The sequence below is a fragment of the Solanum pennellii genome, chromosome 3 (genome assembly GCF_001406875.1).
Source record: "Solanum pennellii chromosome 3, SPENNV200".
Taxonomy (NCBI): Eukaryota; Viridiplantae; Streptophyta; class Magnoliopsida; order Solanales; family Solanaceae; genus Solanum; species Solanum pennellii.
The window spans coordinates 5,172,556-5,185,556 of NC_028639.1; the positions used below are offsets into that span (position 1 = coordinate 5,172,556).

The 13,001-nt window shown below is 35.1% G+C and overlaps 2 protein-coding genes and 1 pseudogene across 3 annotated transcripts in view; 2 read left to right on the forward strand and 1 right to left on the reverse strand.

Moving 5' to 3' along the window:
* Window positions 1-545: 545 nt before the first annotated feature.
* LOC107013115 lies at window positions 546-4,454 on the forward strand (annotated as a pseudogene).
* An 81-nt stretch (window positions 4,455-4,535) lies between these two features.
* The window catches only part of LOC107012604 (DNA-(apurinic or apyrimidinic site) lyase 2), a 15,763-nt gene continuing 7,297 nt past the window's right edge, over window positions 4,536-13,001 (reverse strand). Inside the window, exons 9-10 of one of the 2 annotated variants that reach the window (XM_015212481.2) lie at window positions 11,027-11,134; window positions 4,536-4,834 (exon numbers count right to left, since the gene is read on the reverse strand). In XM_015212481.2, coding sequence (XP_015067967.1) covers window positions 11,054-11,134 — 81 coding nt within the window. In that variant the 3' untranslated portion in view covers window positions 4,536-4,834; window positions 11,027-11,053. Of the gene's footprint in view, window positions 4,835-11,026; window positions 11,135-13,001 lie in introns of those variants that run through there. The other variant, XR_001456059.2, reaches the window with a different exon arrangement.
* On the forward strand, window positions 4,841-10,098 carry LOC107013116 (receptor-like protein 9DC3). Its single transcript, XM_027915953.1, has one exon. It carries the CDS (start codon window positions 6,409-6,411, stop codon window positions 9,052-9,054), a length of 2,646 nt encoding a protein of 881 aa, XP_027771754.1. The 5' UTR covers window positions 4,841-6,408; the 3' UTR covers window positions 9,055-10,098.

A 13,001-nucleotide genomic window follows, 5' to 3' on the forward strand; every position in this document is an offset into this window, starting at 1 on the left:
AAGCGATCAAATATTTTTTCACTTACCTTTGTGATAAACTAAACTTAAAAAATGTTAAGTGAATAAAAATTTCTGAAAAAACTGTAAAATTCACATGAGTACAAAATTTTTATTGAATCAACGTTCATTACGTTGAATTAATAAGATTAAAGGCTAGAGGCAAATTGAATACAAAAAATACTTATAACGTAAATTGTTGACTTTGATTTGAAAAACTATAACAATATAATTTTAACTTCGGATATTAATACAAAATAAAATATTTACAATTTTGTCCAAATTTAAAATAAAATATATAATCATTGAAAACTATAAACTAACTTATATATATATCGGTTTGGTTTGGTTTCGTTTTGACTATTTTTCTTCTAATACCAAACCAAACCAAACCAAACCAAACCAAGAGCGATTGATTTTTTTTTCAACCACCAAACCAAACCATAAGTCGATTTTTTTCTAATTTGGTTTGATTCGTCGGTTCGATTTGACTTTACGGTTTAACTTGTACAACCCTAATTGTAATGACTATTTTCACACCCGAAAATATTAATCTCTATAGACAAACTCGTATGGATCTAAATCACTTAAGGTCATTCATCTTTCATGCAATAAAAATAGTTTTAGTTATTTTGGCTGCAGTAAAATAAATGTCAAGTTACCATATATGAAATCAACTCAGCACCCAAATGCATAAACCAATAGTAGAAACATGGAACAAAATGCAGTAGCAGATCAGCTTGCTAGTTTTTGGCTTCAACAATAAACAAAAATGGGATACAAATCTTTCAATAACCATCCATTTTTTGTGATGGAAAACTCTACGCGCGGATCAGGGAGGAGTGTCAACTACTAGAAGTCTAGAACCATGGACAAGACTTACATATAACGAACTACTTGCATCAAGTTCTTGTAACCAACACTTATATAATCCTACGCCCTATAACTCATACCCGCTATACAGTTCTCGAATCCTAGTAGCACTAGTCAGGATCCTTGTAGCTCAAACTCTAGAATAGACGTGGTCGTTAACATGTTGTATCCCTGTAACTTCATCAACATCTTCCTTGTACCATCTTTAATAAAACTTTGATCTTTCAGACCAGAAAAAGTGAATGATAGTGCTAAGAAAGAGAAGAAATAGTTGTAAATTGAGAGATGAAGGTGAAAGATATATGATATTTTCATTCACCATGTGACATCTCTAAGGTTGTTATATTAAAGTATATGGTTCTTTCTAATGAAGGAATTAATAATATGTTTTCAGAAAATGCTTTTTGACTGATGCATAATGTGTAGTCTTTATATATATTTTACATGAACAATGTGCAAGTTATTATATTTTCTTCACTCTTTTTGGATTTGACTAATGAATGCAACACTCAAGCTTTGACAAATTTGTCTTAGTGTATACACCTATAAAAGATTATGGTTGTGTATACAAACTGTCTTAAACACACAACACAACTTTCTTAATTGATTTCCACTACTGATCTTTTCATTGTAGAGATGAGAAATAACATTGAAAAACTCTCACTGTTTATGTTATGTGTTTTCCTTTTTCAACTTGGTTTCTCTTGATGTTTGCCTCATTTGTATCCAACGATCAAGCTCTTGCTCTTCTAGAATTCAAGAAGATGTTTGCCATCAACCCTTTTGCTTCTAATTTAGAGAAATGTAAAAGTCTGTCTCCAAAGACACTTTCATGGAATACGAGTGTGGATTGTTGCTCATGGGATGGAGTTCATTGTGATGAGACGACAAGCCAAGTAATTGAGCTTGACTTCAAATGCAGCCAACTTCAAGGCAATTTCTCTTCCAACAGTAGCATCTTCTAACTCTCTACACTCAAAAGGCTAGACTTATCTATAAATAATTTCTCTGGCTCACACATTTCACCTAACTTCGGTGGGTTTTCTAGTTTGATATACCTAGATCTATCGTATTCAATGTTCTCAGGTCAAATACCTTCTGAGATCTATAATCTTTCTGAACTACGTTCTCTTCGTATCTATGGTTACTCAACTGATTTAACTCTTGGACCGCACAAACTTGCACAGCTTCTTAAGAACTTGACCCAATTAAGAGAACTTGATCTTACCAATGTGGGCATCTCTTCAACCGTTCCTCCAAATTTCTCTTCTTATTTAACAACTTTGCATCTTCCAGGAACACAATTATACGGAATGTTACCTGAAAGAATTTTCCACCTTCCAAACTTTAAGATTGCTTGATTTGGCAGCAAATTCTCAACTCATAGTGAGCTTTCCAATAACCAAATGGAATAGCAGTACAGCTCTGAAGAGTTTAAATCCCTATGGTGTGAATTTTACAAAAGTACCTGAACCCATGAGTACCTTTTTTGGGCATGTTCGACTATTGAACAAAAATTGGACACAGCTCGAAACACTATATCTTTCATCCAATTTCCTAACAGGTCCACTTCCTTCTGATGTTACTGGACTTCAAAGCCTACAGGTACTCTCGTTATCATCAAACAATTTGAATGGAACGATACCATCCTGGATACCCTCCCTTCCATCCCTAAAATATTTAGACTTGAGCGATAACCACTTCAATGGCCAACTTGATGAGTTCAAAACCAAAGAACTGGTTTGGATAGATCTAGGAACAAATTACCTGCTAAGTCCCATTCCAAACTCACTCCTAAACCAGGAGTACCTGATGTTTCTTAGCCTTTCATCAAACAATTTCAGTGATGATCAAAATTTCAGCATGTTTTCAAACTTGAGTGGACTTGGCATGCTTAATCTTTTATATAGTAGTTTCTCATGGGCTGATAAGGAGCAACTCAAGCCTAACTTGCTCAACTCTCTTTATGACTTGGATTTGCGCTCCAATTTGCTGCAAGGGTCACTACCTATTCCACCAAGTTCTATACAGAACTTTTTCATATCACATAATAACCTAAGCGGACATATCCCTTCGACTATTGCGATCTAGAATTTCTGAGAATTCTGGATTTGGCAAGTAATAGTTTGAAGGGAGCAATCCCACCTTGTTTTGGTAACATGAGCACAATTGAGGTTTTAGATTTGCGCCATAATAATCTTAGTCGGAAAATTCAAACAAACTTTAGTGTTGGAAATCCACTCAGAAGGTTTAATTTGCGTGGAAATAAGTTCGAGGGGAAAATCCCACGCTGTTTGATCAATAGCAAGAGATTGGAAGTTCTTGATTTAGGAGAGAATGAATTGAATGACACATTTCCAATGTGGTTGGTTACTCTACCAAACTTGATGGTATTAAGCCTGAGATCAAATAAACTGCATGGTCCCATCAGAACCTCAAAGACTATAAGATTGTTTCCTCAACTTCGAAATATAGATATCTCATTCAATGGATTTTATGGCGATTTACCAACATATCTTTTCGAGAATTTTCAAGCCATGAAGAATGACGAAAACATGAAAACCCCAAGGTATATTGGAGATGACTATTACAAAGACTCCACAACAATTTCATCAAAAGGAATGAACATGGAACTTGTTAGAATTTTTTCGATATACATAACCATTGATCTTTCAAGCAACAGATTTGAAGGTAACATTCCAAGTGTTATAGGAGACCTCACTTCCCTAGTTATGTTGAACCTATCTCATAATAGTTTGGAAGGCAATATCCCAACATCACTTGGAAGTGTATCAGCGCTTCAATCGTTGGATCTCTCATTTAACAAACTTAGTGGAGAGATACCAGTGCAACGTCTATCTCTGACATTTCTAGGATTCTTAAGCGTCTCTCACAATCATATTGTTGGGTGCATCCCCAGTGGAAACCAGTTTGCTACATTTGAAAGCAGTTCATATGAAGGGAATGATGAATTGCGAGGCAATCCAATTTCAAAAGATTGTGGTGATCGCGGTCATGTATCACAATCAATCACTCCATCAGCACTAATGACTCCATCAGCCCTAGATGATCAAGAAGAAGACTCTGACTTTGAAATAAGTTGGGAAGCGGTTCTGATTGGCTATGGTTGTGGACTCGTTATTGGATTTTCCATAGTATATATTATGCTATCAACTCAAATTCCAACATGGTTTTCCAGGATGATTGAAGAATGGGGACAGAATTATAATGAGAAAGCAAAATAGGAAGTGGCCAGATAAGTCAGGTATTCAACTCTAAACTCTACATTAAACTTCTGCTTTGGTAACTATAGTAGTATAGACTTTCATTTAATTGGTGTGTATTCCAAATCCTTTGCCCCTTATGGTTTATTGAAGCTCTTGAACTAATATTTCATTTTCTTATAAATTGCAGGTTCCAATTTAAGTAGTTGCTGAGGCCATGGATAATTCTAGTAACACAGGTAAAATTCTGAAAAGGTCACGAACGCTTTCCTTCTAAAATCTTGGATATGATAATATGTATAGACGGTTCAACACCATGTACCTTTTCATTTATTTGATAAGCAAATAATTCCAGACAATTAAATTAATAATAGAAAGCTCAATGATCAACCAAAAACTTCTTAAGTGAAATTCATAACCCCGCATGCAGGAAATGTGAAGTTGTGAAAGAAGATGATTTATTGAAAAGTATTTATGTCAAAGAATACAATAGCAAAACGAAAAGAAAAACTTTCTCGTCCAAATAAACATCTAAATTATGCTTAGATAATTTCAGCTAATAACGACACACAAAAAAACTGAATCTATTTTGAAACAACACCCCATTTGAAGTAACCACAATTCGCTAACCTGAACTCTCATTATCATGTAGGTGAATACATGCAGTGGAGATCCATAAATTTTAAAACAGCAGCACATTTGAAGTAACCCCAATTTGCTTCAGGATTTAATGAAGGTCCCTGAGATAGAAAATGTGGATTTTGTAAAAACAAATTCATAAAAATAGAAGGATATATGCACACATCTCCTATTAGACATAAATTACACCATTTCTACGATGCAACATGAAAAGACTTGATGAGACTACCACTCATTCCCTTTACAAATAATACGATGACTCTAGGACGTTAAAAATGTGGTTGCTAAACTAAAAGAGTATATGAAGTCAAAACAAATTAGAAAAGAGATGCAAGTTTCACATTCAGCTCCATAGTATCTTCCATTGTGAAAAGAGTCAATTAGAAATCGCAGATGAAATGGATCATCAAAATAGTCACCTTAATTAGATTTTTCACAGTGATGAAGGGTTGATAGAAGAGCATTTAGATTTTTTGTTCTCTCTTTAGCTCATGGATATGCAGAATCTTCATAAATCGCAATTTTGAACACACATGTATCTGAGATACACTGATCACTCAAATCAAATACATGTATCAGAAACTAATCTTGAACAATTTATGAAATCATTGGAACTACTGTTTCATTAAGGATTTAGCACCTATAGTGGCATGTTTATGAAATTTTCTTCTAAATTTTATGAAATAAGTTTAAAGGCCCTTCATATGATTTAGTGTTAGAGTACCATAAATAATTGAGCCAACCTGATATGAAAATATTTATTTTCTTCTAAATTTTATGAAATAAGTTTAAAGGCCCTTCATATGATTTAGTGTTTAGAGTACCATAAATAATTGAGCCAACCTGATATGAAAATATTTATCTCTATAAATAAACTCGCGTGGATCTAAATCACAAATGGTCATTCATCTTTCATGCACAAACATTATTAAGCTATCTTTTTTAAGCGAAAAAGTCATTTATTTTACTTGAGTATCTAGAAGGACCCTAAACTAAATTTTGGAACACAAAAGTTATTCAATTTTGTCTTGGTATCATATAAAGTTACTAGTGACTTTAAAATCTTCATGTGTATGATTATAACTAGTGCCTACAAAACCTTCCTACATGATACTTATACAAAGCAGACTAACTTTTTATTATAAAATAGTTCAGTAAATGACTTTATAGGTACTAAAATATTAAATTATTTTGGGTGAAGTAAAAATAAATATTGAGTGACCATCCATGAAATTAACCCTGCACCATGAGGAGAGAAAACTCAAAGAAAATGAATGGAAATGCTAGGACAGAGAAGAAATAATTGTTAATTGAGAGACAAAAGTAAAAGATATAATATTTTATCCACCATGTGACATTTCTATATCAATCCAATCAATCTCTAAGCGTGTGAATTAAACTATATATTCTTTCTAATGAAGGAATCAATAATATATTTTTCCAGCAAATGCTTTTTGACTGATGCATTATGTCTAGTCTTTTTATATCTTTTGAATGAACAATGTGATACTTGATATATTTTATTCACTCTTACGGATTTGACTAATGCAACACTCAAGCTTGACAAATTTGTAGTGTATACACCTATAAATGATTATGGTAGTGTAGACAAACTGTCTTGAACATAAAACAACTTTCTTAATTGATTTCTATTTTTTGAGCTTCCTTTGTAGAGATGGAAAATATTGAAAAACTTCCACTATTTGTAATATATGTTTTCCTCTTTCAACTTGGTTTCTCTTCATGTTTGCCTCAATTGTGTCCCAAAGATCAAGCTCTTGTCCTTCTAGAATTCAAGAAGATGTTTTCCATCAACCCTTTTGCTTCAACTTCTGAGGAATGTGAAGGTCTTTCTCCAAAGACACTTTCCTGGAATACGAGCGAGGATTGTTGCTTGTGGGATGGAGTTCATTGTGATGAGACGACAAGCAAAGTGATTGAGCTTGATCTCAGATGCAGCCAACTTCAAGGCAAGTTCCTTTCCAACAGTAGCATCTTCCAACTCTCTGCTCTCAAAAGGCTCGATTTATCTATGAATGATTTCTCTGACTCAAACATTTCACCTAATTTCGGTGGGTTAACTAGCTTGACATATCTTGATCTATCCTATTCAATGTTCACAGGTCAAATACCTTCTGAAATTTCTAATCTTTCTAAACTACGTTCTCTACGTATCTATGGTTACTCAACTGATTTAACACTTGGACCGCACAAACTTGGACAACTTCTTAAGAACTTGACCCAATTAAGAGAGCTTGAGCTCTCCAATATGGGCATCTCTTCAACCATTCCTCCAAATTTCTCTTCCTATTTAACAACTTTGCGCCTTCCAGGCACACAATTATATGGGATATTACCTGAAAGAGTTTTCCACCTTCCAAACTTGAGATTGCTTGATTTATCGAGGAATTCTCAACTTTCAGTCAGCTTTCCAATAACCAAATGGAATAGCAGTGCATCTCTGAAGGATTTGTCTCTAAATGGTGTGAATTTTACAAACGCACCTGAACCCATGAGTAACTTTTTTGGACCTATTCGACTATTCAATGAAAATTGGACACAACTCGAATCACTAAATCTTCGATCCAATTTCCTAACAGGTCCAATTCCTTCTGATGTTAGTGGATTTCAAAGCCTACAGCTACTCTCGATGTCATCAAACAGTTTGAATGGAACGATACCATCTTGGATATCCTCCCTTCCGTCCCTGAAATATTTAGACTTGAGAAATAACAGCTTAAGTGGCCAACTTGATGAGTTCAAATCCAAAGAACTGTTTTGGATAGATCTAGGAAAAAATTACTTGCAAAGTCCCATTCCAAACTCACTCCTAAACCAGGAGAACTTGATGTTTCTTAGTCTATCATCAAATAATTTCAGTGACAATCTAAATTTTCGCATCTTTTCAAACTTGAGTGGACTAGGCACACTTAATCTTTCATATAATAGTTTCTCATGGGCTGATAAGGATCAAGTAAAGTCTAACTTGCTCAACTCTCTTTATGACTTAGATTTGCGCTCCAATTTGCTGCAAGGGTCACTACCTATTCCACCAAGTTTTATAGAGAACTTGTACATATCACATAATAAGCTTAGCGGACATATCCCTTCGACTATTTGCAAACTAGAATTTCTGAGAGTTCTAGATTTGGCAAGTAATAGTTTGAAGGGAGCAATCCCACCTTGTCTTGGCAACATGAGCGCAATTGAGGTTCTAGATTTGCGCTACAATAGTCTTGGTGGGACAATTCAAACAAACTTTAGTGTTGGAAATCCACTCAGAAGCTTTAATTTGCGTGGAAATAAGTTAGAGGGGGAAATCCCACGTTCTTTGATCAATAGCAAGCGACTGGAAGTTCTTGATTTAGGAAACAATGAGTTGAATGACACATTTCCAATGTGGTTGGGAACTCTACCAAACTTGATGGTTTTGATCTTGAGATCAAATAAATTGCATGGACCCATCAGAACATCAAAGACTAAGAAATTGTTTCCTCAACTTCGAATTATAGACATCTCATCTAATGGATTTTCTGGGGATTTACCAACACATCTTTTGGAGAATTTTCAAGCCATGAAGAAAGTTGACGAAAACATGAGAACCCCAATGTATATTGGAGATTACTATTACAAAGATTCCATAACAATTTCATCAAAAGGAATGAGCATGGAACTTGTTAGAATTTTTTCGATGTACACAGCCATTGATCTTTCAAGCAATAGATTTGAAGGTTACATTCCAAGTGTTATAGGAAATCTCACTTCACTAGTTCTGTTGAACCTATCTCATAATAGTTTGGAAGGCCATATACCAACATTACTAGGAAGTGTATCAGCGCTTCAATCGTTGGATCTCTCATTTAACAAACTTGGTGGAGAGATACCAGTGCAGCTTGCATCTCTGACATTTCTTGGATTCTTAAGTGTCTCTCACAATCATCTCGTTGGATGCATCCCTAGTGGATACCAGTTTGCTACGTTTGAAATTGGTTCATTTGAAGGGAATGATGAATTGCGAGGCTTTCCAATTTCAAAAGATTGTGGTGGACGTGGTCGTGATCATGTACCACAATCAACGACTCCATCCGCACTAGATGATCAAGAAGAAGATTCTGGCTTTGAGATAAGTTGGGAAGCGGTTCTGATGGGTTACGGTTGTGGACTCATTATTGGAATATCCATAATATATATTATGTCATCAACTCGGAAACCGATATGTCTTTTCAGGAAGATTGCAGAATGGGAACACAAAACTGTAAACATGAGAAAGAAAAAGAAAGTGGCCAGACAAGTCAGGTATTCAACTCTAACTCTACACTAAATCTTCTGCTCAAAGTCTAACTATATTAGTAATTTTCATTTGATTAGGTGTTACTCCACCTCTTATACTACTTCTTATACTAATGATTAATAGAATGTTTTATGAAGGAGTAAACTTAACACTTTTTCTCAATACAAAAAAGTTTTTGTTTAATTGGTCTTTGGTTATGAGGATAATTGATGTGTAATCCATTTCCTTGCCCCTTACGATTTATTGAAGCTCTTGAGCTGAATATTTCATTTTCTTATAAATCCAAATTAAGTAGTTGCTGAGGCCATTAATAATAAACTACATGTGCTTTCATGATTTGTGGTGTTTTTGATGTTCCAAATTTCATTTTCCTTCAAATGTTTTGTAACTAACTACCAGTTCAAATGATGAAAGTTCTATTATATTTCAAAACCACTCCTTTGTGGCATTAATTATTGATGCTAAGTTCTGTGAAACAAGAAAAGAACGTTGCTATATCACGATATTCGGATAAAGAGTTCTAATGTCTTAAGCAATACTACAAATAAGATATACAGGAAAAAGGGTGGGAAAGGAGAATTTGCCTTACAACATATATACTTTGAATTGTTAATTATTGTGTCTTAAGTGCTCTATTGCGTAGTTTCCAAATACTAAAGTTTCTTTCAAAGTATTTAAAGATCATATGTCCGGATTCAGGATTCAAATTAAGATGTTTGACTCTCGGTATTCAAACAACCCATATAAATTGGGACAAAGAAGGAATTAATCAGTAATAAAAGTTTTATTTATTACTTGGAGTTGTCTACATTGCACAACACTCATGAACTGCTTTAGCTTCTTCTGGAGAAGGGTATTTGGAATAGAAACTTAGCAGCTCTGCAGAGTGGTGGAAAAGAGAGATTTGACAAACTAGATGAGAAGCCAAATCTAATATTGGAGCTAATTTTGTTAGCTGAATAGACATTTTGAGCCATTAATGAATAGCGATTCAATTGGTTTCTGTACAGCTGATATACCCTCCGTTGAAAAAGTGAACTATGTATAACTCTGTCTTACACAAATGGCCCAGATATACCCTTCTGTCGGGTCAATTATTTTGTGTCCCAATATGTCGGTCCTTTTTCTTTTTTTTACCTCTCCTTAGGAGCATCGACCCTTTTGCTCTATTGGTGACTCGAACCCACAACCTCAGTGTTGGAGGTAGAAGGTAGAGGGTGTTTACCATCCGAGCAACCTCTCTTGTTTAATAAGCCAGTCCTGACTATCGTCTCTCAAGAAAAAAGAAAAAACATGATTACTTCTAATCCTATGTGAACTTACTTTTTCCTAATTAAATTCCTTACCAGAAATTATGACAAAGTTACATTTCTTAAAAGATCCATATCTCAATGAAAGCATTCATGTAGATTCAGAAAATTAATCACAACATCCTTCTAGCTTGAAACTAGCAACCAGATTCACCAGAAAGCTTAGTTTTATGAACACTTCTCCAAACCAAATCAGTATCTTAAAAGCATGGAAAATATACTTAGGAACTTAAAAATGACCGACTTAATGCCACGAACGGTTTTGCTTCCAAAGTTGGTAATTCTAGTAACACATAAAATTTTGTCTGATATGATAATATGTATGACGAACGGTAACGAATGATTTCCTTCTAAAATCTTGGACATGCTAATATGTATAACAGTTAGACGTCATCCATCTTTTCACTTATTTGATAAGCTAAGAAATCCAGGTAATTCAATTAATACTAGAAGGCTCAATAATCAACCAAAACTTTCATATGTGAAATTCATACCCCCGGATGCAGGAAATGTGAAGTTATGAAAGAAGATGATTAATTGAAAAGTAATCATGTTAAAGAATACAATAGCAGAAAGAAAAGAAAAACTATCTGGTCCAAATAAACATCTAAATTATGTTAGATAATTTCAGCTAAGAACGATAAAAAAAAAACTGAATCTATTTTGAAACAGCAGCCCTGCAATTTGCTAACCTGAGGTGAATATATGCAGTGGAGACTTCATTTTCCTCTTCCCTTGGATTTTAGAACAGCAGCCCATTTGAAGTAACCACAGTTTGCTTCAGGATTTGATGAAGGTCCCTGAGATAGAGAATGTGGATTTTGTAAAAACAAATTCAGGAAAATAGTAGGATACATGCGCAAATCTCCTATTAGACATAACTTATACTATTCATAGGATGCAACATGAAAGACATATCATGAGAGTTGAGACTTGAGACTACCACTCATTCTCTCTGCAAAAATAATACAGTGACTCTAGGATGTCAAAAATGTGGTCACTAAACCCAAAGATGATATGAAGTCAAACAAATTAGAAAGAGATGCAAATTTCACATTCAGCTCCATAGTATCTTCCGACATAGATAAACGCAAAAATTACAACAACGATAAAACCCACCATCCACTTCATGTTTTGTTTGATCGTGGTGTCCGGGCCAGCTTGCGCCACCTCGACTAATTCCACACACCTCCCACCAAGGCTAGAACAGATGAGAAGAAATCACCTAGTATTTTGTCAACCTGTGACCTCAGTGCTCAACCCACTTTATTGACCACTAGGTCACACCCTTGGGTGCTCATCATCCATTTCATTTTGATAAGTAGAGAAATAACTTTATTAAATACTACCCAGAGAATGCAACAATAATTATTTTTATTGTTATCTTGACAATGATGAGAGTGCATTTAAATAATACTGGAACTCTTGTAGCTACGTAAAACAGAGTCCTAAAAGTTCATAAGAGTACCCAGATTATGTACATTATATTTTTTACACTAGAAACCAAAAGACAGCAGAAGTCCCATATTACAAGTAGCGCAGTCTTACACTTTCCTCCAAAACATCAAAGATTTATTCTACTCACACATTCCAAAGATGAATGAAGGATTAGACAAGACCTTTTAATGTCCTTAACTTTTTGCCCCTCCCAATATTCCAGTGTGCCTCTCACTGAATTTGGCATTTCACATTGTACCCCAAAAGGATTTTGGAATTAGCACCACAACTACCAATTACAGTAGCAAAGCAAAAGTAAATGAGACACATTTTGATCACAAGTGTCGCAGATACAGATCCCTCTTCTTTGTAAGTTGTCCTGCATTAAACAAGCATCATGCTGCAATTCATGTGCAACAAGTCACTTCTGGGGGAGTCTTGATTTCCAAATCATTCTCCATCTATGTTGCTCGGACTCTTCAAAAATATCAACGGGTGTCTCAAATACTTCAAAAGTAGTGCATTTTTGGAGCATTCGACACGGGTGCGGCAACGGTTTTGGAGAGTCCGAGCAACATAATTCTCCATGGCCATTGTATCTCTCCTGAACCTTGATATTCCGTTATTATACTATCAAAGCAGGCTACAAATTATGTTGCTCAGACTCTTCAAAGTTGGTGTTGCATCCGTGTCGGATCCTCAAAAATGCAATACTTTTGGAAAATCCAACACTCACCTGTGGTATTTTTGAAGAATCTGAGCAACATAGGCTACAAACACCTTAGTGAACAAATGCAATCATTGAGTCTTGGAAGCTTATTTGGAAGACAAAGCTTCCGAGAATGATTATATGTTTCACAGTGATAGCTCTCAAAGGAGCCTGTTTAACTCAAAACCTCTGTAAAAGGAACTTCCAATTGACCAATAGATGCTACTTGTGTCTGCACAACTCAGAGTTCATCAATCATCTATCCTACACTATCCAGTGGCTGAAAGTATGTGGATATGTTCTGATCAATCTTGGGATTAAGTTGGGCTCCACCTTGACCTTAGGGTATAAGATGCTATTAGAAGGGTGTTGTAAATGGAAAACTTGACAGGGCAATGGGGAAATTCTGAAAGATGATCCCAGCCTGTATCTTTTGGTGTCTACGGCAAGAAAGGTATCAAACATGTTTTTATGGCTTTTCAACTCCAAACAACCTTCTGATCCTCCCCCCTCCCCCCCCC